The following is a 25,434-nucleotide window of genomic DNA, read 5'->3' as shown; positions in this document are numbered from 1 at the left end:
TTGTTTTCCAGCAGCAGAAGATTCCTTCATGTTTTCTTCCTTCCATTTCTGCACTGCCATATCAGTGTGGACTGAAGCAGAGCTATTCCCCTTGCACTGCCCTATTCCAGAGCCAGAGAACAGAGAACATGCAGCCCACCTCCTATGATTATTTGTATTTGGGTATAGGACAAGTGAGCAACACACCAGCCTCATGTTATGCAGCCCCCCCCAACACCTCCTCTTCTCTGCTCTATTCTTCCATCCCAACAGAGTTCCTAGCCTCCTCCTCATTTCCCCTTTATTTCCCATGTATTTTTAACGTGTAATCCTCTCCACCTCCTTCTGTGTTTTTAAGAACAATTAGAAGGGGCAGTATTTTATTTAAAGAAAGTAAACTTTTTAAAAAACCTTTTGCTAGTTGTCTGGGAGAAAAGCTGTCTGAGAAGAAACTGATAGGTTTCTGCCATGCATAGCACACTAAAGTCAGAAAGGAATTACTTTCACTTGCTTTCTAGAACAGTAGCTCTGTTGTACTAAATAAATCAATCTTCCATATACTTCTTTTGAGAACAACTTTTTTAAAAAAGCAGTGGGGCTCACTTCTTATCAAGCCTGCATAGGTTTGGGAATTTTAATGTGAGGTCGCCAGGATGAGAAGTGACGCAAGGTGATCTTTATTCCAGATTAGTCAGTCCCAAACACTCTTTTATCTGGCTCCTTTCACCACTGGCATCTGCCCCCCACCCCACAGATAACCACTGAAGGAATGCAACCCTGGACAGCAACTAAATTGACCACCCCAGAACAATGGATGCAGTCTTTGAAAGTGGTCTCTCCCCCATCATTATTTCAGTGGCAATAGAACAGAAATAGTTATTCATAAGAAGAACTCAGCATGGTTTTTTAAACAACAACAACACCCATCTCCCATCAGCATTCTGGTGTTGTCATTGTTGCAGTAATCCAATTTTCTACATTTTCCCCAAAAGCATCCCCATGCACGGGAGTCTAAACTGGAGGTCACTAGAGCATGAATAATGGTGGCAATATCAGCTGTGTAGCCTCTGTCACAAAGGTGTTCAATACTAAAGTGCCCAAGTTATGTGGCTGCACTTACTCAATCTCTTCCCAGTTCAGCAAAATGTCCCACTGTTTTCGAAAGCCATATGGGTTGCTTTCTCCATGTCTGCAGTGCAGTCGGCATTTTAAAAAAAACCCCTCACCCAACATCTCTCTCTCTCTTTCTCCTGTGTGCTTTTAACTGCTGCTCGATGGAGGGAGATTCAACAGGTGCACATTTTCCCTGTCATGGTGCACCTGTTGAATTTCTACATGCTTGTAAAGCTCCCCCTCATTGGTTGCCTACTGAAAGACACATTAGTGTGAATCCTTCTGCTTTTTCCAAGCGATGAGGCTCCCTTCTGAACTGCGACTCCCCAGGCTCATCGCTGTGGGTCCGTGGGAATATATTTTCCGAAGGCCCAGCAATACAACCAACTTGCTCATGAGCCTCATCTCTGAGTCCTCACCCTCCTCCTTTTGGTCCTTATCCTAATCCCTAATCTTTCCCTACTTCCCAGCGCTAATCCTATAAATCCTCCATTAATCCTATCTGTCTCATTCTCTCTCCATCACCCTTCTCTGTCTTTATGTGCGTGCTGGGGGCGGGTGGGGGAGACAGTGACGAACCTATGGAGGCTGCATTTTCATATTCTCCCACAGTAATATTTAATAGGCCCGGGAGCCATATCTCCCTCCCTCCCACATACACACAGAGAATTTATACCTGATCCTGGAGCTCACTTGCTTCCGCTACCCATCCATTCAAACTGCCTTGCTTGGGAAAGAGACCTGACAACCTTTGCTGGTGTGCAGGGAATTTAAGAAGAGCTCCTATGGATCAGATTAAAGGTTCTTCTGGTCTAGACTTTCCTCCAAGGAGTTCAAGGTGGCAGACATAATTCTCCACCTCCTCATCTGTTCCTCACAGCAACCCTGTGAGGTAGGTGAGGCTGAGAGACCCATTGACTGCCCTAAGGTCACCCAGAGAGTTTCATGGCTAAGCAGGGGCTTGAACTCTGGTCTCCCGGGTCCTAGTTCAGCACTCTCAACCATTACACCACAATGGAAGCTTGATATTTTCAGGAAGCTCACAAGAAGGCAATGACAGCAACAGCCCTCCCTTGTTGTTGTTTTCGCCCAGTATTGGCATTGTGGTACACTTACCCCTGGGCATGGAGTTTCCATTTCAGCCTCAGAACTCATAGTCATTGACAGGCCTACTAATGTTCTCCATGTAGTTGCCTGATCTCCTTTTAAAGTTGTCCAATGCTGCAGTCCTAACTCCACTGTGAATAAGCCCCATTGAATTCAATGTGACTTTCTTCTGATCATACAGGGTGGGGATTGTCCTGCAAACCATTGTTAACTGCATAGCAAAAACTGTGCAGATTTGTAACATCTACCCTTAGGACTGATGGGCGTTGCAGCCCCAAACGCCTGGAAGGCACCAGGTTGGGGATGGCAGCGGATTTAAAGTATTCTTATCCTGCCCTTTGGCCAAAAGAGGCTCCCAGAGAAGCTTACAGATGTCAACAATATGACAGTCCCTGCCTTCAGGCTTACATGTCTAAAATACACGATACAAAAGGAAAAGGGATTGGGAGGGAGGAAGGGAAAAGAAAAGCCAGGCACAATTTATTTGTTACATGTAATGACTGGCAGGAATAGAAAGGTTTCAAGGAGAGGATCAAAAGCCAAAAGTTGCTGGTCTTTCAGCAGATCTGATGGGAAGGGTCTTCAGTTCAATTTCTCTCCCTCTCCTGCAGCCTGATGAGAACCACTGGTGTAGGTTTGCGCGTGCTAAGATTTCTGGGCTTTAAGGCAAGAGCGAAGTTAATATGCAATGCATGGAAAAAGTGGATAGACAAAGGTGTTTCTCCATCTCCTAATCCTAGAGGACATCCAAGGAAGCTGAATGTTGGAAGATTCAGGACAGATGAAAGAAACCTATACAAGCCACTCTGAGCTCCTTGTAGGAAGGATAGTGATGTGCTTCATGCAGCACATAGTTACTCCATGGAATTTGTGCCCACAGGAGGCAGTGATGGTCACCAACTTAAATGGCTTTGAAATAGTAAAGGTAAAGGGACCCCTGACCATTAGGTCCAGTCGTGGCTGACTCTGGGGTTGCAGCGCTCATCTTGCTTTACTGGCCGAGGGAGCCGGCGTACAGCTTCTGGATCATGTGGCCAGCATGACTAAGCTGCTTCTGGCGAACCAGAGCAGTGCATGGAAATGCTGTTTACCTTCCTGCTAGAGCGGTACCTATTTATCCCCTTGTACTTTGTGCTTTCGAACTGCTAGGTTGGCAGGAACAGGGGCTGAGCAACGGGAGCTCACCCCGTCGTGGGGATTCGAACCACCAACCTTCTGATCGGCAAGCCCTAGGGCTCTGTGGTTTAACCCACAGCGCCACCCGCGTCTCACGGCTTTGAAATAGGATTAGACAAATTCATAGAGGGGAGGGCTATTCAGCAGCGGAGGAAGCAGGTGTGGGGTGTGTGGTTTGCCCCTGGTGTCATCACGGTGTGTGTGTGTGTGTGTGTGTGTGTGTGTGTGTGACAAAATGAGTTAAAAATAAAATAAAAATGGGCTCACCAAACTTATTAGGAGTGGCGTGTTGGCTTAGGCGCCTGCAGGTTACGCGCTGCCTGAAACAGCAGTGTGGGACTTGCCTCTGCCTACTGCCTCTCCCTCAGCAGCCCTACAGCTGAGGGGGAGGTGGCGGAGAGGCCCCAAGTGTTGGAGCGGTGTGCCTCGCCCCCATAGGCAGCTTGCCCCGCCCTGGCTGCTGGACACGCCCCCACTTTAGGCACCCGAGCTGCTAGCTACGCCACTGGGGCTATTGATGGTTGATAGCTATGATGGCTATGCTCTGTCTTCATGGCTGGAGGCAGTAACACTTGTGAAAACCAGTTGTTAGAAACCAAGAGGGCTCCTGTGCTCAAATCCTGCTAGCGGGTTTCCCACATGCATCTGGTAGGCCACTGTGAGATTAGGATGCTGGACTAGAGAGGCCATTTTAGAGAGTGAGAAGAGTGTCCCGGCACAAGGAACAGAATGGGAGAAAGGGCAAACTTTAAAAAAATGTTCAAAAGAACATTTCCCACAACCCCAGAATCTTTTTTGTCAAGGATAATCATAACGGAAGTTCCAAAAAAACCCCAACAACCAGAGAAATTTGTTCCTGTATGTGGCAACTGCTACATGTGTGTTATTAGCACAAAAATGGAAAATAGATAAGGTACCAATGAAAGAAGAGTGGCATCTCAGATTGTTAGAATATGTTAGCAGGCATGATCACTAGAATAAGAAACCAAAATGAAAAAAGATATAAGGAAGACTGGATATTATTTATTAATTAAATGAAAAATTATTATAAGCAGACAATTAGCCGAGCAGGATAGAAATATTTTCAACAACATAAATTAGAACTAGAATTAACGGGAGGAGCAGAGAAAGATTGGGGAAACGAATAAAACACGAGAGGAAGTGAAAGATAAAAGGAACCATGGAAGGAGAGGAAGGGAAGTCAGTCAATGCCTGTTTTTTTGTGTGTTTTTTAATGTACTAGAATATGTAATATGCAATTTTCTTTTTCCTGTTTCCTATTACTTTAGGGGGGGGGGTTGTTTAGTTTCTTTCTTGTATTGAAATGTATCAGAAATGCAAAATAAATAAAAAAGAATGGGAGAAAGGGCAGAGTCATTTAAGACAAGGGATCATAGTAGGTCCATAGCAAACTCATTTGCCCTGGTCCTTCTGGGCATGCTTTGGACTAATGGTTTTCCTATGGCAGGAGTCTGCCAGCTCCTGCATGATGTTTCAACAGCCAGAACAGAAAGGGAACTAATTATTGGCTGGACATAGTATTAGGTAAAGGTAAAGGTACCCCTGCCCATACGGGCCAGTTGTGTCCGACTGTGGGGTTGCGCGCCCATCTTGCTTAAGAGGCCGGGGGCCAGCGCTGTCAAAAGACACTTCCGGGTCACATGGCCAGCGTGACAAGCTGCATCTGGTGAGCCAGCGCAGCACATGGAAACGCCGTTTACCTTCCCGCTAGTAAGCGGTCCCTATTTATCTACTTGCACCCGGGGGTGCTTTCGAACTGCTAGGTTGGCAGGCGTTGGGACCGAGCAACGGGAGCGCACCCCGCAGCGGGGATTCGAACTGCTGACCTGACGATCAGCAAGTCCTAGGCGCTGAGGTTTTACCCACAGCGCCACCCGCATCCCTTAGTATTAGGAACCTCTTATTCCATCACAGAGCAGGTTGAACCTGAAGGGGTCTGACCCTAATTATGCCTCTGAATACCAGTTACTGGGAACTGCTGTGTTCGTGTCCCGCTTGCAGGCTTCCCACAGGCATCTGATTGGCCACTGTGATGCTGGATTAGATGGGCTTGATCCAACAGGCTCTTCTTATATTGGATGAAAGACCACCCAAGAAACCTATGAAAACCACTCTGAGGTCCCTGTAGGGAGGGTGGTGTATAAATGTATTAAATCAGTGTTCTTCAATCTTGAGTCCCCAGATGTTGTTGGATTACAACTCCCATCAACCCCAGCCAGCCTTCCTAATGGTCAGGGATGATGGGAGTTGTAGTCCAACAATGTCTGGGGAGCCAAGATTGAAAAACAATGTAATAAATAACCTTTTTTTAAAAAAAAAGTTTCCCTTTAGTGTTAGCAGATACTATGTAATACATTCCACTGACCTCTTCTGGATTGATGCAGAACTGCTCTGCAGTGCTTCTGTCTTTTAGCTAGAGAGATTGGGCAGGACAGTCTCCCCACCCTCTGCTCCTGCAAAGGCCTTCATGCAGCATTGGGCTGACAAATAATTTGGCCATTGCCTGTTGGAAATACCCCCCCCCCCAAAAAAAGAAATCTAAGTTTCTTTTCACCAGTGGGAAATGCTTCATTGTAATTGCAATTCCATCCTGCCACTTTTCAAAATGTGACAAGTTCAGATGTTTGTAGAATTTCCCAAAGTTTTCACAGGGCCAGTTGGTTAGAGTGTGTTGCTGATAATACCAAAGTTGCAGGTTCAATCCCTGTATGGGACAACTGCATATTCCTGCATTGTGGAGAATGAGACTAGATCTGTGGTTCCCAACATAAGGCACAAGCCTCCTTTTTAAGAATGAGTTATTAACAGTGAATGGCCTTTTAGGCTTCCTAAATAGGAGTTCACTTTTTGAATACAGTCATACCTTGAGATAAATACGCTTCAGGATAAGTATTTTTGGGTTGTGCTCTGCGATGACCCGGAAGTAATGGAGCGTGTTACTTCCGGGTTTCGCCGCTTGCGCATGTGCAGATGGTAAAAATGACGTCACGCAGATGCGCTGAAGCGCCAAAACGTGACCTGCGCACGCGCAGACGTGCTGTCGCATCTTACGTTCTGTTCAGGATGCGAACGGGGCTCCGGAATGGATTCCTTTCACATCCCGAGGTACCGCTGTAATAAGAACTATATGTCATGGGGGAGGGGCATCAGGCTTTTAGAGATGCTTAGGTGCAGCATGGCCAAAAGAAGGTTGGGAACCACTGGACTAGATGATCCTCAGGGTCCCTTCCAACTCTAGAATGCTGTGATTTTATGAGTTGCAGTCCTGTGAGTGCAAGGAGCTTCCACTTGGAAGGGACTGTGTTGCTCAGAGGGTGCTGCTACCACCAGCCTGCTAACCCACCCCCTTTCCCTTTCCTGCCTCTTTACTCACAGGGACATACCAAGGCCAGTGGCTTGGAGGGATGCGCCAGGGATACGGCGTCCGGCAGAGCGTACCGTACGGCATGGCTGCGGTTATCCGATCCCCACTAAGGACCTCCATCAATTCTCTGCGCAGCGAACACACCAATGGCACAGCGCTGCACCCAGATTCTTCGCCTGCCCTGGCCGGAAGCCCAGCCGTCTCCCGAGGCGGCTTCGTCCTGATGGCTCACAGCGACGCCGAGATCCTCAAGAGCAAGAAAAAGGGCATCTTCCGACGCTCCCTCCTGAGCGGGCTCAAGCTGCGCAAGTCCGAATCCAAGAGCTCCTTGGCCAGCCAGAGGAGCAAGCAGAGCTCTTTCCGCAGCGAAGCGGGCATGAGCACGGTCAGCTCCACGGCCAGCGACATCAACTCCACCATCAGCCTGGGTGAAGGGGAGGCCGAGCTCTCCGTCATCGAAGACGACATCGACGCCACCACCACCGAGATCTACGTGGGCGAGTGGAAGAACGACAAGCGGTCGGGCTTCGGGGTCAGCCAGCGCTCCGATGGGCTCAAGTATGAAGGCGAGTGGGCCAACAACAAGCGCCATGGCTACGGCTGCATGACCTTCCCGGACGGCACCAAGGAGGAGGGGAAGTACAAGCAGAACATCCTGGTGAGCGGCAAGCGGAAGAACCTCATTCCGCTGAGGGCCAGCAAGATCCGCGAGAAGGTGGACCGAGCCGTCGAGGCAGCCGAACGGGCAGCCACCATCGCCAAACAAAAAGCGGAGATTGCAGCTTCCAGGTAAGGCTGCTGCTGGGTTATCAGAGGAGCAGCAGGAGGGTGTCCTGCGTATATCTGTGGTTCCAGTTTCTGAAGGGAAGGTGGGGTGATTGTGTGGGGGACTTCCACCACTGGGCTGTGGTGGGACATTTCAGTGGCATCTCTTTGTTACGGATGGTACCACAAGGTGGAAAAACAAGGCCAGAACAACAAGTGCGGTCTGTAAGATAGAGGGCAGAACTGCTGTGAACTTGGGCCCTGAACTGAGCAGTCCTGGGTGAAGGCCTGGCTCATTCTTCCTTTTTGCACTGAGCTCCTAATCAAAATTATATTGCTATTTTGATGCTGCTTCCGCACTGTAATCTGAATGACATGTCGAGGGCTTGGTTGGTCTGTCTGTTTGATGCTCAGAGCACACAAGGGTTGTTTTTTGGCCGTGAGTCAGGAGTAGGGAAGCAAAGATTCCAACCGGAGGGAGAACAAAACAGGCAACGGGCAGTGTGTGAATCTGATAAATGTTCTCAACAGAGGTTGATGGGAGCAAGGAACCACAGCAGCTGAGCGGACCAAAGAGGGAGATCCTGGGCCGTGCTTGCCTTAAATGAGGCAAGCCACACCCCCTGAGCCAGCCAATTGGCTGGCCAGTGGATGACGCGGCCTGAGGATTCCCCAGATCACACGGGGGCTAGAAGCCAGCCTCCGCACGTGTGTTGGGGGCATGAAGCCCGCAACACCACCTCCTCCCGAGGTCGGAAGTGGCTTTCTCAACAGATCAAGATGAGGTTGATGGGAGCAAGGAAATTTGGGCTGGGGAGGAAGCGAGGAGTAGAAACTCAACTTGTGAATCTGCCTCTGTCTGCCTGAAATCCAAGGCAAGATGTTTAAGGGAGACGTGTGGGGTCCAGAATGTGTATAGTGTATAGTTCCCCCCTAAGACAGGAGGGGGAAGAAGCTGACCCTCCAGATGTTGTAGGACTCTACCTCATTTCAGAAGGAGGCCGCTTGATAGGTGATAGTCCTCTGATGATGGTCTTGGGCTATAGGCCAGCATTTTAGGCCTGCTGTGTACTTCTTAAAGACACCAGGGTTGTTTCCAGTTTGCCTGTTCATGCCACAACAGTCCATGCGACACAATGCATTCTTCTGTCCCACACAATGTTCTCTGTTTACTGTAAAGTACAGAAGAAAGCATCAATAACAGTAGGTGCAAGTAATGAAGGTAAGCCTAACTATGGCACTTGGCACAATGCCTGTGTTCCACCACCACTGTTGGGGGTACTATGCCTCTGAATAATACCAGTTTCTGGAAATCCCAAGTGTGGAGAGTGCTGCTGTTTCACTCAGGTCCTACTTGGGGGTTCCTGTTGGGGCATCTGGTTGGTAACTGTGAGAACAGATGCTGGCCTAGATGGACCTCCTTTGGCCTGATCCAGCTGCAGGGCTCTTCTTGTGTTCTTTTAGTGTACTGTGTGTTGGTTCAAATCCCAACTTGGCCATAAGGTTCAGGGGGAGGCTTTGGATAGGTCCCCATCTCACAGCATGGCTTCCTTCAGTAGGTTCATTATGAAGAACCTACTGAAGTTGGTGTTACATTTCCTCTGCTGTGCAAGGTTCACATGATACATACTGACTGAAGTAAGTACAGTCCAGAGCAAATACCAGTCATCTCCTTCCCCTCTTAAAAAAAAAAAGTCATAGCTAGTATATTTGCACAGGTTTGGGGCTTCCTTCCTAGAACAATGACGTTTTGTGTTTCAGGATGCCTGGAATTCAAATTTCCTTGTGTCAGAGATTTAAGAGAAGGTAGAATGTCCAAAGTTGGAAAAATCCCAGGTGCCCTTTTGCCCAGGTGCCTAAAATGAGACACCTGTGCCTAAGTAATTTGCCATTTTTGCTTCCTGCCCCTGCCAATGTGATCTTGGAATCTGGGGGTCTAACATGTTTTTCCATCCCAAGGAGCAAACTAACACTTGCCTAGAATGGAGAGCAGCATCACGTATCTTAGAAGAAGGCTGAGAATGTCTCTCTCTCTTTTGGGGGCGGGGAGAATCATAGCCAACCCTCTCCACTTCCTTCTCAGACAGGCCCTTGAGGATGGCCCCAGTTTTTGGCCTCTCTTCAGCCCACAGCTTCTCTCTGCCAGAGAGCAGGGGACTGCGCGTACCCAGAAAAAAGACAGTAAAATCAAACCAGCACACCCAGGGACAGCACCGACAGTTTCTGCCCAGATGAAGGAGGCTTTTTGAGAAAAAATAATAATTGCTGAGCAATGCTTAGCACCTGTGGGACAGACCCAGTTTTACCCCTATTGTTTAATTACATAGATCTTCCAGTTTTAATTACATTTTCAACACACACATGCACACAAAATCTGTGCTGCGGAACACTGATAATTCTTCCTTCCTTCCTTCCTTCCTTCCTTCCTTCCTTCCTTCTAAGGATTTCACACCTTGCTGCCCATCATCATATGCTGGGGCCATAAGTCTCTGTCTTTTTCAAACATGAGGTCCACCTTTAATCCTATCATATAATGTGGAACCCAGTTTAGGGTTTTTTTTAAACATGCATGTCCCTCTTTTCACATTAATCAATGGCTGCTAGCCGTGATAGCTATGCTGTCCCTCTGCAGTTGCAGGCAATAATGCTCCTGAATACCAGTTGCTGGAAACGACAGGAGGGGAGGGTGCTCTTGTGCCTGAATCCTGCTCACAGGTTTCCCACAGGCATCTGGTTGGCAACTGTGATAACAGGATGCCGGACTAGATGGGCCATTGGCTTAGTTCTTTTATTTACTAAATTTATATACCGCCCTTCATCCGAGAATCACAGGGTGGTTTACCATATAAAAACACAAAAGGACATGATGACCTGATAACAAACAAAACAGTAGCCCTTTCCAGACACACAGTTTAGAAGGCCATGTCTTGATCCAGCAGGCTCTCCTTATGTTCTTAATCCAGTGATGGTCAAACTTAGCCCTCCAGCTGTTTTGGGACTACAACTCCCATCATCCCTACCTAACAGGACCAGTGGTCAAGGATGATGGGAATTGTAGTCCCAAAACAGCTGGAGGGCCAAGTTTGGCCATCACTGTCTTAATCCTTCTCCCTATTACTTTTTCAGCCCATATTATCTACACCTCAGCCAGGCTGTTCCTTCTCCAGACAGAACCACGGAGGTTGGTTAACATGTGGTGGGGAAAGAGGGGTAGAGATTTCTAACAGCAAATTCATAGCAACCGCACCAAAGTACTTTCCCGGTGTCTTTTGAGGAAACCAAGGCTGTTGAGTCTGTATACAAGTAGGCTTACCTTGTTTTTCTCCCAGCCTTTCCACTTCTCCTTAAAAATATCAGTTGTTGTGGTGCCCTGGTATGGCCCACCTTCGAGGAGTCTGTGGCCCACCTGTGGCCCTAACTCACTACTTGAAGACCAGCATGCTGTAACAGCTGGAACAAGTTTTCCAATGTGCTCCCTTCTTAATGCATTTTAACGACAGGAATATTTCCATCCACTCAGATTGGGTTTCAGATGATGGTGGGTGAGTGAGTGGAGGAGAGTCCTCAGCCTGACCCACTTTCCGTAATCTCTCTCATCTTGTTTCTTCATGTGTGAGTGTGTGACTCATCTGGCTGCCTCAATGCTTCTTTGTATGATTGAGATTCAGGGGTGATAATCTCATGGTTTAAACTCCAGCAAAGCAGTCGTGTCATCCGTCCTCTGTCTCAGTGTTGTTATACTGGGCCTGTTATTCTGAGAACAACCTCTGGCTGGCTGGGCTCCAAGGCTCCTACAATATCCTCTTTTGACTGTGGTTCCTTTTGCTGGGTCACAGGTTGCTTTGAGGCTAGCTAGAGCAAGGTTACCAGATGTTTTTCAATGAATCCAGGGACACCTTTTTAAAAAAAGAGAGGGGAAAAACTACAAGAAAGAAGATTCCACCTAAACATTAGGAAGAACTTCCTGACAGTAAGAGCTGTTTGACAGTGGAATTTGCTGCCAAGGAGTGTGGTGGAGTCTCCTTCTTTGGAGGTCTTTAAGCAGAGGCTTGACAACCATATATCAGGAGTGCTCTGATGATGTTTTCTGCTTGGCAGGGGGTTGGACTCGATGGCCCTTGTGGTCTCTTCCAACTCTATGATTCTATGATTCTAAAAAAGTTATTAAAAGTCATATCTTCTTTTCTGTGGTCTCCTCTGTTGCATGGCCTTCCTCTTGGCCCCGGCCTTGTGTCCTTGCCCTCCCGGTGCTCTCATACCTCTCCTTCTCAGTGGTGGCGGCAGCGGCGCAACAAAGTTGGGGCTTCTTTCTTTTTTCTCCTTCTTCTTTCTTTCTTTCTTTCTTTCTTTCTTTCTTTCTCTCTCCTTCATCTCCGTCTCCCCTCCCCTTTCCATTTGCGTTGGCTCCAGGTTTTTCCTGGCCCAGGAGCGTTGCTGGGCAGTCGGCTGGGTGGCCAGCGCTCTTGCTCCCGGCTCAATTTGGGTTGCGGGTGTGTGTGTGTCAGTGGCTCCCCCAGTTGATGCACCGGGCATCCCCGGTTCCCCTTCGGTAGTTCGGCGGCAGCGGCAGTCTCAGCAGCCCAGAGCCAGCCTGGTAGCTTCAGGAGCTGCTCGCTGCTGTGATGCCCACCATGTTGCCTCGCCGGAAGTCCCCATATGATGTGTCTTGTGCAGTTGAACCAATCACGCAACATTCATTCCCTACTAATAAATCTACAACACTTAAAATATAAATCTGGGGACATTAAATGAAATCCGGGGACATTCCGGGAATGGATTTTGTCAGGGGACAGATTTGTAAATCTGGGGACTGTCCCCGGGAAACAGGGACATCTGGTAACCATAAACTAGAGCTCTTTTAGCAGCCCTGCTCCTCCATAGTCAGCTAGAATCAGTTCTATCAGCTCCACATGACCTTTAATATAGCCTTACATCCTCCTTATAAACTGCAGAGCTAACCAAGGGTACCAAAGGAGCTTGCAGGTGTAACCTCAGAGCCACTGTCTATAATCGTTGAGATTTCTTGGAGAAGAGGTGAGATCCCTGCAGAATGGAGGTGGGCAAATATTGTCTGTCCCCATCTTCAAAGGGGGGGCTGGGAGGGAAGATCCAGGCAACTACTGACCGGTCAGCTTCACATTGATACCAGGAAATGTCCTAGAACAGGTAATTCAACAGTACATTTGTGAGCACTTAGAAAAGGATGCTGTGGTTATTAAGACTGAACATGAGTATCTCAAAAACGAGCCATGCCTGACAAATCTCATTTCTTCTTTTTTTTTGATAGAGTTATAAGTTTGGTGGATCAGTTTGCTGTGGATGTAGTGTATCTTGATTTCAGTAAGGCTTTTGACAAAGTTCCCCATAATATTCCTGTGGAGAAGCTGGTAAAATGTGGGCTGGATGAGGTAACTGTTAGGTGGATTTGTGGCAATGCCAAAGAGTGCTTGTTATTGGTTCCTCAGCATCCTGCAAAAAAGTGACAAGTGGGGTGCCGCAGGGTTCTGTCCTGGGCACGTTATTGTTCAAGGTCTTTATAAACACCCTGGACAAAGGAATTGAGGGGATGCTCATCAAATTTGCAGATGATGCCAAACTGGAAGGGGTAACTAATGTTGACAGATGCCCCAGAAGGTTGTGGACTCTCCTTCCTTGGGGGTTTTAAAGCAGAGTTTGTATGGCCATCTGTCATGGATGCTTTAGTTGAGATTCCTGCATTGCAGGGGGTTGGACTAGATGACCCTGCAGTTCGATGATTCTATGAATCCCCAATGGCACAGTAAAAGAGGAAATGCAGGCTACTTTTGAAGTAACAGGGACCATTTTTGTCCCTGCACTTTCACTCCCTTGCAACTAGATCATAGGAATGCAGGAAGCTGCCTTATCCATGATTCATCTAGCTCTGTATTGGCTACACTGACCACCAGCAGCTCTCCAGGTGCATTGCAGTAGTCCAGCCTTGAGATTACCAATGCATGAATCAAAGTACAGTGGTACCTCTGGATACGAATGGGATCCATTCCAGAGCCCCGTTCGCACCATGAAGTAAACGTAACCCGCGACTGCGCATCTGTGTGTGTGCGAGTCGTGTTTTGCCGCTTCCGTGCATGCTTGTGGTGTCATTTTGAGCATCTGCGCATGCGCGAGCGTCGAAACCCAGAAGTAACGCACTCCATTACTTCCGGGTCGCTGTGGAGCGCAACCCGAAAATATATAACTTGAAGCTACTTCAACCCGAGGTATGACTGTAGTGAGTGCATCCTGGAATTGCCGTTGCTGGTTTACCAGTGCAAACTGGTCAAAGGTGCTCCTGTCCTTCTGCTTCTTCCAATGCAGCCTGAAGTCCGTTTTCTCCACATGAAAAATGTTCCTCTTCTTTCCTTCCATTCTTAAGAGAAACATTTGAACATGTGCAAGGAATGTCAACAGTCGGTGTGCAGGGGAGAGCAAGCTAATGATATTTTCAGGACACTGTAACCCCAAAAAGAAATCAAGCAATTCTTTCCACAGACAACTTGTTGGATTTATGCAAACGTTCCTGGCAGATGAATGTGGCTATCCTAGCAGGCCTCGTAAATCTCACAAAACTCTCACTCAGATTGAGGAGAGGGAAACAACTCCTTGAATCCTCGGAAGTGCCCTTCTGCATCATGTGGTGCCTTGCAGGGAAGCTGGCTTCTGCTTGCAACACATTCTTCTCTGGATTTTTTTTCTGAATGAGACTGGAATGAATGAGGATGGGAAAGGAGGAGGGGTTGGGTGAGCATTCCAGCTTTACTGGATTAGATTAATTGTATGTTTCAATCATGTAGAAGATGGATGCTTAAAGCCCTTTATCAGCAAGCTGCTGGCTCCCTTATCTGCAGACGTGAATGAACCCTGTGGGTTATTCTAGCTTTTGTGTTCAATGGATTAAGTATATTTGCAAAAATGGTTGTCAGAACTGGAGAGAAAACAGATTGTTGAACATGGCTGAGGCTAGATGTCTCTCCTTGTGGCTTTGGTTGCAGATTTTCCATGGTGATGGGATTGTGGGTGGGTCCAGTTGGGAGAAGGAAAAAAACCATCTTCCACCAAGAAGATGACACAATTTCCATAGACTTTATTAACACAGATGCTGTCTTGGTGTTTGCATCATGGGGCTGCAAAACAGACAGACAGGTGAATGCAGAGCAGATAATGTGGTTGATTTAAGGATTGACAAACAAAGTTTTAATCTGTGGGGGAGATAATTTCTTCCAGGTATGCAGAAATATATATTTAATGTCCCCTGCTGCCCCCCCCCCCACCTTGGCAGGAGTTGTGGTGAGGACACACTTTTCAGTTTCCATGTACCCTTGTGTCCCTGGAGGTGTAGCACAGAGGATTGGCCATTTTCCTGATGAGGCCTGAGATAAAATGTGCCAACCTTGATCCTTCCAGAAGCAGGAGCTTAGAGTAAAGGTGACACGGGGAAGGCTTTCCCCAGACCCAATGGGAAAAAGCCACCCCCACTCAAAACAAAACCCCTAAGACCCTCTGAGCCTCTGTGCTCTCTTTGTGCATCACTGTGGGCCATTCCTCCATCTCACACCCCATAATGTGAACCTTTCCTGTGACTCGGCTCAGAGGGCAGCTGACACAGCCCTGAGCCCCACGCTGTCAGTGCCTCTGTTAGTGGCATTCCCCACTCCTCTGCCCAGAAGAACCCTGAGCCCTGTGAAAATGGGTGAGCCATCCAGGCACCACCAGCTTCCTGAATGTGCTCTGGTCTTGGAAACACCAACATTGACCTTCCCAAGAGGCAAATTAAGCAGCTAAAAGAAAGACCAGGTCATTTGAGATTCCTCTCTATGGGAGATCTTATGGCAGAGTGAGTCATTAATGTCCTGTGTGCAGACTGGGTCATTTGCGCAGGCAGCAGGAAGCAGTGGAAGGGGCCAGTTGTGCTGCTGAGGCCAGGTAGGCAGATCATGGGCAAGCAGGGTCTGAGGTCAGAGATTCCTTGGAAGGCGTGGTGGGAGAGAGCGGGAGCTGGAGAGCCACTTTTTAGTCTGCGGGGGCCCAGAGAGTAAAAAGTTGGCTGCATGGAGACATGCAGGGTGGTTGGGGAGGAGCAGTGGGTGTTGGACAGGATTGACCACGTTCTTGTCAGAAGAGGCCATGAACAATAAACGGGGCCTAAGCATAACTACAGTAGCCAGGATTAGTGACAGCTGGTGGAGCATAGTACTCTTAATTTCAGGGTCGTGGGTTGAAGCCCCATGTTGGGCAAAAGGTTTCCTGCATTGCAGGTGACCCTTGTGGCCCTTCCAGCTTTACAGTTCTATGAATCTGCCATGTTCAAGAAGGGAGGGCTGAACCAAATGGAAGGTCTTCCCAAATTTTCCCACAGTCACACTTGCAAAATGAGCTCTTTATTTTCTCTTCTCTGTATAAGCTAAATAAGGAGAAGGGGTAACACTCTATTTTGTTGTAAAGAGATCTTTACTCCCAGGTGTCTGATAATTAAAAATTCCTGTTCGGATAAAACTGAGGAAAGAGCACAGGAAGCAGAAGTGTTACCTTCCTTTTTTGTGTATCTTGCAAGCCTTCGTGCACAGATGCATATTTCAGTTTGACAGATTAATTGTTTGTACAAGAATATTTTGCAATAATGTTCTCTTCCTGCTTGTGGTGATGCTGTGTATCATTTATGTGTCCCCCATTTTTCTCCTCTTTGTAAGTTATTTCTTTTCTGTATGATTTTAAAAGTAATATTTAAAAAATGGGGGGGGGGGGGGGTTTCCTATCATGCTGTCCAACGAAGGTGCTGGCCGACATTTTCACCCAGGACTTTTTGCCACTGCTCCTGAATAGATGTAGTGAAGGAGGAGGGGGAGAGGAAAGGAAGGAGAAAAACAGAAAGAGAAGGAGAGAAATAAAGAAAGCAGCTCTACTGAGAATGGAAGCTTGTGTTCCCTTTTCCTGGGGGCGGGGGGGCTGCCATGGTGTGGCCAGGCTCCTTCACTATCTTAAAAGCTCCTTCCTAGTCCTTTATGCCTTTCGCGTTGATGAAGACGAGAGTGGGGTGGGGGAGGGAGGAGTGGAGAGATGCTTCAGGGACGTGCGCTGCTCTTGCGCATGAGCAGTGGCCATGTAAATAACATGTTTTCCTAGGGGTTTTCCGCCTGATTGCTCAGAGCATGGCCCAGCCGCTTTTTAGCCTGCCACAGAGCTTTCAGCACCCCCCTATAATGGGTGTTTGCCCAGTGGCTATGTTGTCCCCTTTTGCAGATGGAGAATGGAGCGGGAGGAGCAGGAGGAGGAGGACGAGGCAGTCGCGGCTCTGGCCTTGTGAACTGGTCTTCAGTTGCTCGCAAAAAGAACTGAGTTTAGCACCGAGAGTCCATTCAACAGCATCTGTTTTTAATGCTTTGCTAACTGTTTTGAGGCTCCTTTTGAAAAATCATGCTTGATGCATGATCTGACAACCAAACTAAAAGTGGGGAGGGGTGGAGGGTTTTTTATTTTATTAAAAATGTGCAACTAATGGAATTCTGCTGAGCAGGAAGTAAACGTTTTAGAGATGCGTGCACACGCAGTTGTTTCATACGCGGTTACAGTGGCAAAGGATCTGTTTGCTGGTGGGAGGCTTGCATTTTTATAAGGGCACCAGAACCTGCCTTATACTAATCTGACCATTAGTCTGTCTAGTTCAGTACAGTCATACCTCGGGTTACAGACGCTTCAGGTTGCGCATTTTCGGGTCATGGATGCGCTGAAACCCGGAAGTACTGGAACAGGTTACTTCCGGGTTTCGGCACTTGCGCATGCACAGAAGCACTAAAATCACGCTTTGCGCATGCGCAGAAGCGCCAAATCACAACCCATGCATGCGCAGAAGCAGCACTACGGGTTGCAAATGCTGTGGGTTGCAAACATGCCTCCCGCATGGATCACATTCGCAACCCGAGTGTCCATTGTATTGTCTTCTCCAGTAGTAGCCAACACAGTGTCCTCTAGATGTTGTTGGACTACAACTCCTGCCATCCCTATTAACCATGCTGGCTGAGGCAGATGGGAGTTGTAGTCCGCAGCATCGCCACTTTGCCTCCCCTTGATCCAGACTGACTGGCAAGAACTCTTCAGCTGCATCTTTGACAACCTTGCCAGCAGGTGCCGTGATTAAATTCAGAGACTTTCCGTGTGCAAGGCAGCTGTTTTACCACTGGTCTATGGCCCTTCCCTTCAAGGTATAAATAAACCAGTATGTTGACTGCCTAGAAGACTCAGAAGTATTTGTTTTAACACCGAGAAGATGCAATGGCATAATTAATTTGAGTCGGTTTTCATTGGCAGGGCAAAGCCTTTGGATAGGTGCAGATGTAAAAATGGTGGAGGGGGAATAGCTGAGCCCAGGACTGACCTGCTGGGAACCTGAAGAGCCCTGCCCTGCTTCTCTCCACCTGGCTTGGGGCGGGGCCTGACTGATGCCGCAGTTGCCGGGAAGAGAGGGCTCTGTTTTTGTTTTTGTAATTGCTTTTATTTTTTATCTATGTAATTTCAAACTGAGATAGATATTAATGCCGTATTCTTAGTTTTAGATTTTATGATGTATGCGGAAATTGTTTTCCACTTGGCCGTGTACTTTTTGATGTGTTTTATGTCCTGTTTATGACTTTTGTTATGTTGGTAATTATGTAAAACTTGTCATGTTGTAAGCTGCCTTGAGCATTGTTTTAACTATGGAAAGGCAGCATACAAATATGATGATGATGATGATGTGCAGAGTGCATTCCTCTCCCTAGTGCATAATCACAGCCAGCTACCTCACTGCTGGTATTGTCAGGAGGGACTGACTGAGTCCCAGGTCAATCTGAGGGCCCAGCCCTTCTAACTTTAGAGGTGCCTGTGCTGATGGAGAGAGACAGAAGGAGAGAGAGGCCAGTTTTCAGCCTGCAGTGCTGGGCAGCGAAAATGCTTGGTTTCCACTCCCCTCTTTGGCCTGGATGCATTTGGGGTCATGGATCAGGAAGGAGCACCAGACGACGTTAAGGTGAACCAGGTCAGGGATAAACTGGATTCCAGAGAGGCCACCCAAGCATGAAAGTTCATCTTTAAGAAAAAGCGGCAGTGAGCCATGTCCCGCCCTGACCTATTTAAAACAGCATAGCGAGAGTGCCTATTAGCGCAGGCAGCTAAATGGGATGGACGCAGCTGGTGGCTGTGAGCAGAAAGGGCGCCCATTCATAATTCATGGGTCTCCTTGGTTTGTGAATGAGAAGTGGGAGGGGGCAATGCCATGGGATTGGCGCTGCCGCCGCTCGGGGACATGACCTACATCGAGAGCTAAAGGGCTGTGGGCTCCATGGGTTCTTTTGAGCCACAGCTTAGGGAGAGCACTGCAGCCGCCCTCATGTCTTGCTTTTGAACTTCCCATTGGGGCATCTGCTTAAAACTAGGATGCTGGACTATGATAGGCATTTGGCCTCATCGAATTGCAGGATCCTCCCAACACTTACTCTTTCCAGAGGCATTGAATGCCCATTGCTGGGAATCACAAGTGAGCAGAGCCCTGTTGCACTCAGGTCCTGCTAGTAGGCTTCCCACAGGTATCTAGTTGACCCCTGTGATCACAGAATGCTGGACTAGATGTGCCTTTGGTCTGAACCATCAGAACTCTTCCAATGTTCTTTAGGCCAGGACGATGCCAAACAGTGGCAAGAGTGCTGCTGAGCATGTGCAGAGCAGTTTCCATCAGCATGGAGTAACCCGGGTTTCCAAGTTTGAAGGTGTGGCTCCCAGGATGCTGTTGAGCTCTAGTGCTGTGCAGCTGGACCAGGCATTTCTGCTTTATTTCTTTTGGCAATATATACCCTGCTTTTCTTAAGAAACTCAAAGCTGCTTACACCATGAAGGAATAAAAACCACAGTTTTAAAAAGCAAAATAAATGCAAACATTCATTTTTAAACAAAACAAATGCCAATAATATCACAGAGAGCAACAACAGCACTCAGTAAGCAAGATATAAAAACTATTGTTTCTCAGCTGAGAGCTTTCTGAAGCAGCGTGTCTTAGCCACAGCCTCAAAAGGAAGAGTGTCAGGGCCTGGCACAGCTTCTTAGGAAGGGCTCTCCAAAAAATGGATTACCTGCTCCTTGTAGCTCCCCAGTCAGACAAATTCTGGTTACATGGCTGAGGTCCAGAGGCGGAAACTAGTGCTGAATGCAGCTGCCATCTTGATAAGTGGGGCAGGGAGCCCAATGGGACTGTGTGATTGGCACTGACCAAAAACAAGGCCTTTGCAGTGGTGATTCCCTGTCTGTGGAATGTTCTCCTGGGTGAGGTGCGCCGATCTTCATTATGGAAAGTTAAAAACAATCCTGTTTACTCAGGCATTTGATGGCTGGGAGATATTAGCTATGGCAACCCTGGAATTAATAACTGTGAGAGTATCTGGTTGGTTTTTAAATTCTTTCAGATGTTCTAAAAGTTTTTAGATTGTTTAAGATTGTTTTAAATATACATTTAGTTTACTCTGAATTGTACTGCTTTCACAATTTGCTGTTTGCTGTCCTGAGCTCCTTTGGGTGGAAGGATGATTTACAAATGTAAGCTATTATTATTATTATTATTATTATTATTTATTAATTATTATTATTATTCTGCATTGGTACCTGGATCAAGACCTCGGACCTCTGGCCTATCATGGTCCACTGTGCATGAGCATTGTGCTGGTGTGGACTATGCACCCTTTTGGTAGTAACAACCCACGAGCCCAGGCTTAGACATAACAGGAAGCCAAGCCTCTCATGTGAAAATATGGGGAACCAGGAAAAAGAGAAACAGAGAATCCGAAACGGAAAGGGTTGTCCATTCTTAGTATGAGGCAGACTCCAGATGTTCCAAGCAGTAATCACTAAACTTGGCCATAGATTGTAGAGATCTAGTGCTCAGTGCCACTGTAAAAGATGCAAAAGTCCACTTTCCACAACGCAAAGGGAATGCAAAGATTTCCTGTCCCCATAGCATTACTATAGCCACAAGGACACTGCTTTCATATATTCTGTATATTTCATGTATTCTGAATGAGTGCTGATCAGCATTCCATTATCAGCTTCCAGTGACTTTATCTTCAGCATGGGGGGGGGGGCACACCTAGATTTGGAGTGGAGGGAGTCAAAACAAGCTTTTATCTGCGCAAGTGATATTGTAAGTGTCAAGCTGGGCTCCCAGGTCCTTCCAAATTTGGGGGGGAGAGAGTGTTTCAGGCGTGAGAATCAGTTGTTGTCATGGCTTAAGGAAAATAAGAGGGAGAGACAGCATGTCAAGGGGGGGTGGGGATGGCATTCCTGTTCCTTTTGTTAGGAACAAAGCAATTGTGTGCCTGTAAGTGGGGGCGGGAGCTGAGCACAGGAAGGTTTGTGGCTTTACGGCATCATCTCCCCTTTCCTTGAATGCCTCCTTCTTCTTCCTCTTCGTCCCTGACAAAAGAGGGTCAGATGATAACCACCGTCGGATGCGATTAGGATCAGCTGCTGCATCCTTCCGTTTCATTGGCAGGCTGGGGAACATGGGCTTCTCCACTCTGACTCATTCACAGTGTGGGCCCTGCTCCCACCTTGGGGCCATCGAGGCTTCTGTGAATGGCACAGAGCAAAAGTGACGTCTCTAGCTGGACTCCGTCAGTGCTAGGAAGGCCCAGTGGTGATGGGAATGTCGGGTAGCCCTCTCCAACTGCGCCTATCTGCTACGGGTGGTATTTGCTTACTTTCAGTGTTGCTGTTCTTCCTTTATGCTTGAGAGTAGGCTCCCAGGGCAGCAGGCAGTAAGTGAAAATGGACACATAAATAATAACAGCGGCAGCTTATGAACGCCTTTTTTAGCTAAGAGGAAAGACTAGGAAGAAGCGGCATGGCAGAAGTTTATGAAGTTATTCATGGCATGGAAAAAGTAGAAAGAAGAGAGTTTTTTTCTATCTCAAATAACACTGGAACTTGTGGACGTCCAAGGAAGCTGAATGTTGGAAAATTCAGGACAGATAAAAGGATGTACTTTTTTCACACAGAGCATAGTTAAACTATGGAACTCACTCCCACATGAGCCAGTGATGGCGCCAATTTGAATGACTTACAAAGAGGAATGGAGGTAAAAGGCCGTCCTCTTCCCAGGAGATGAGTGAATCAGCTTTTGTGAGCAAGAGTTCACGATAAAATGTTCATCTTCAGTGTGCAACAAGTCGCTCTGGAGATGTCTTCATTACTTGCTAAAGCCTCTTGTTCCTCGCCCTGCAGGGGGCCCAATGACCTGCTGACACCCCCAGCAAGTTGCTATTCCATCGGTGTCTAAAAGCTGATCTGGTCTGATAGGAGAAATTGTTAGAAGGCTTTTAGTTGCCTCCTCCTGCAGTGTGACATCAAGGACTTTCTGGCCCTACGTGGGGTCTCTCGCTGAAGGGGGCAAAGGCAGCCAGCGTAGTGGCTGCAGAGGGTCTGGCTTCAGCAGGGTGGCACAAGGAGCACAACTGTGCTGTTGCCATGCAGAAAGCCGCCTTCCTCCTCCTCCTCCTCTTTCCTCACCCTAAACTCCTGTGTTAACAAGCCATGGACACAGAATACAAAATCAGTGCTGCAGAGTTTGCCTGTCAGCAGCACGCCAAAGGCTGGACTGTCTGTTGATTTGCTGTTCTGTCACCTGGGCATGAACAACACAACATAGGATTGTTTCTACTAGAAAGGAGCTGGGAAGGGGAGAGTTGCAGGCCCCCTCAAAGCAAATGTTTTCAAGAGCAGAAGGCATCTTCAGCTGCCGTTTTACAACCGTCCTGGAGAACCCATGGCTCAAAGACTATTCCATGTCAGGGAGAAAGATTAAGATGGGGACTCAGTCGTTACACAGTGAGAGGCTGGGCTTGGGGGTATTATTCCTTTTCAAAAAGGAGCAAGATACATGTGCCATGAGGCAGCAAAGCAGTGGAAGGAAAGGATCCTCCTTGTTTAAATCCTGGGCTTTGGCACAGCCCTCTGACCAGTTGCTGGGGGCTAACATCAGGGTGCTCTCCTCGTTCTCACTGCCGATTCATCTGTCCTCTATGTGCATGCAAGGAGTGCATACATTTTGCCCTGCTATTTCCAGGCACAGCTCTTGAGTTTTAAAGCTCCATGTCCAAATGCTATTCCCTGCCCCCCCCCCCCAGAAAACCCGCTTTTTAAAGCAGAATCAGAGCAAACATCAGTCCAATTTTCCGTGGATTGATGTTTGCTCCAATTGAGTTTTAAAGAGCAGATTTTTGTGCGGAAAGCAGAGACAGACTTTTATATTGCCAGCCATGCCTAGAAAGAGCAGAGAAAAGGTAAGTGTGGATAAGCCTTAGTCGTTCTGGGTATCATTTTCTGTGAATAAATACTGTTTTAACTCCTTTCAGAGTTAAATGATGAAGATAAGGTGGGTCCCCTGAGCTTGCCCAAAACCAAAACCAAACCTTTGCATATGGTGATAACCAACCGGTGCCACTTCCTTCCCATCCATGTCAATGTGTTGTTTATTTGGGGCCTCAGGAGAAAGGATGCTGAGCTAAGCAGAGCAAGGTTCTGACCCAGCAGTGCATGGCAAGTCTTGTGTTTTATGCAACCCATCACCAGGGAGCTCCATAGCTCAGCGGTAGATGGTGCAGATGGTCCCAGGTTCAACCCTGGCATTTCCAGATGGGGTTGAGAATGTCCCAAACCCTGGAGAGCCATTGCTGCCAGTTAGCACAGGCAAAAAACTGAGCTAGGTGGACTAAGGCAAGGCAGCTTTCTCTGTTCCTAATGAGGCAGGGCAGCAGTTTCAAGCCTTTGCCATTATGAGCCTCCCCAATAAGAATGATCAGGGGAAGGATGGAAGAAGCATCACAGGCCCCTTCCCCAGGCCCACACGGCGAGGGTCTCACAGAGCTGGGGAAATCTTCCTGGGGAGGGTGTGGCTGAAAAGGGAACAGTTTGGAGCGGAACGTTCTGTCCCTGCGAGTCTTTGGGTGTTTTTAAACAACAGGGCCAGATGGAAGCAGTCAGCAGCGGCGCGGCAGGGTAGCGAGACAGGAAGGAGAAGAAGCTGACGGTGATTCACGCTTGGCACTGAACCACTTTCCAAAGAAGGAAGGCAGCAGCGTGAGAGAGAAAGGGATGGGCAAGGAGCAAGAGAGGCATTTAATCCCTCCTCCTTGGATCCAGGCTAAGCCACTAGATCCGGCTGTGCCTTCCTCCTTCTCTCCACCTCTTCATCACTGCCACTTGCTTGCCGAGGCCGCTCCTCCCCCACCCCCACCCCATCTCTCAGCTCCCCTCCCTGGCAAAGACAATGCAGTTCAGATGGATGGCACACATGCACTTAGCTAATAATTCTGTCATTCTGGTTATAGTGGGATGGAGATGGGCTGGCATTTTAGGGCAAGGAAGGAAAGGGGTTGGGGGGGGGTTGGCAGGGAAGGAAGCAAGAGATCCTGCTAGTTTGGAAGATGAGGATCAGCCACATTCGAGACGGAATTTGCCAGAGAGCAGGTGTTCTTGTACAGCATTTGCTGCAATTATTTCTGGAATAGTGGTTGCTATTGTTAAATTCGCAATAACTACCATGTTGTCATCGGTGTAGGAGAGTCACCTCTTTTTGGGCTGAATGGAAGGGACTTGTGCCTTTGTTCGGCATATTGTTATGTGCTGCTGGCTGGAAAGAACATCCAAGGGTGCACAGCTGACCCAGATTTTGTTTCCTTGCTGGAAGGTCAAGGGAGGGTGTGTTTTTTTGTTGTGTTTCTTATAGACAGGTCCTTGTAGGCCTGCTTTTACCAACCTAGTGCTGTCCAGATATTTTGGACTATGACTCTCAGCTTTACTGCAATAAAAGCCCCAGCCATATAGCAATGTATACCCATTTATTGGTTGATATTTGTCACTTATTATGATGAACAAATGAAGACTCACCATACATAGAAGGGGTAGCTGCCCTCTCCATCCTTCCTCCTTACATAGTGGAATAAGAGGAATAAGGTGACCAGAGAGCTTTCCTGCACAGTGACATAGCTTTTAAGCTCTCTGTCTTGCTTAAGAGGCTCTGGGAGGCTCTCACAAAATCTCATGGGGCCACCTGAGTTCCTGTAAGATCTCGCTAGAGCCTTTGGTGGGAAATAATGGGGGAGGATCTGAAATCACACTTGTCAAACACTGCTATTCAATGGATATTTACTAAGAAGTAAGTCCCATTGAATTCAGTGGCACCTACTCCCAAATAAGTGTGCAGAGGAGGGTGACCAAGATGCAGGCATGCCAACTCTAGGGCCTTTGGCTCCCTCAATATTTGTTGGAAGGGGGCCAGGCCCTCTCAACATTGAGGGGGTGGAAGAGGTTGAGCACAGAGCCAAGCATGGCGCAGCTTCAGTGGCCTGCTCCTCCAGAGTGCTCAGATTCCTCCCAACAACGTGGTGTGTGTGTGTGTGTGAGTGAGTGAGACGTCACATGTGCGTGTTGCATGCTGGACCCCTTCAGTCTTGGTGTATCTGCCAACATGATAAAGGGTCTGGAAACCAAGCCATATAAGGAATGGTGGAAGGAACTGGGTATGTTTAGCCTAGAGAAGAGAAGACTGAGAGGAGATATGATAGCCAGATTTATGAAGGGCTGTCATGAGAAAGCTCCCCCCCCCCCCGTCGCTCTGGAGGGCAGGACCCGAACCAATGGCTGCAAGTTACAAGAAAGGAGATTCCGGATAAACATCAGGAAGAACTTTCTGACAGTAAGAGCTTCAACTCTCTAATTCTATCATTCTAAGTGTGCAGGCAACCTAAGCAGCTGTAAACAGGTGGGCATGTACAAAATATTTGTTTTAAAAAAACACACACGCAAAACTCTCTAATCCCTAAGATTGGTGACTAGGAGGATGTGTATTATTATTATTATTAGCGATGGCTGGGATA

General features: G+C 47.7%; 1 protein-coding gene across 1 annotated transcript in view; it reads left to right on the top strand.

Moving 5' to 3' along the window:
• Positions 1 to 25,434, top strand: part of JPH3 (junctophilin 3) — an 84,394-nt gene that overhangs the window by 16,201 nt on the left and 42,759 nt on the right. Inside the window, exon 2 of the mRNA XM_083456462.1 lies at positions 6,772 to 7,549. Within this exon, the coding sequence (XP_083312588.1) occupies positions 6,772 to 7,549 (778 nt within the window). The remainder of the gene's footprint in view (positions 1 to 6,771; positions 7,550 to 25,434) is intronic.

The sequence above is a fragment of the Podarcis tiliguerta genome (genome assembly GCF_965153285.1).
Source record: "Podarcis tiliguerta genome assembly, chromosome: 8".
Lineage (NCBI taxonomy): Eukaryota > Metazoa > Chordata > Lepidosauria > Squamata > Lacertidae > Podarcis > Podarcis tiliguerta.
The sequence above is the reverse complement of the archived record's forward strand: the minus strand, read 5'-3'. Positions and strand labels throughout refer to the sequence as shown.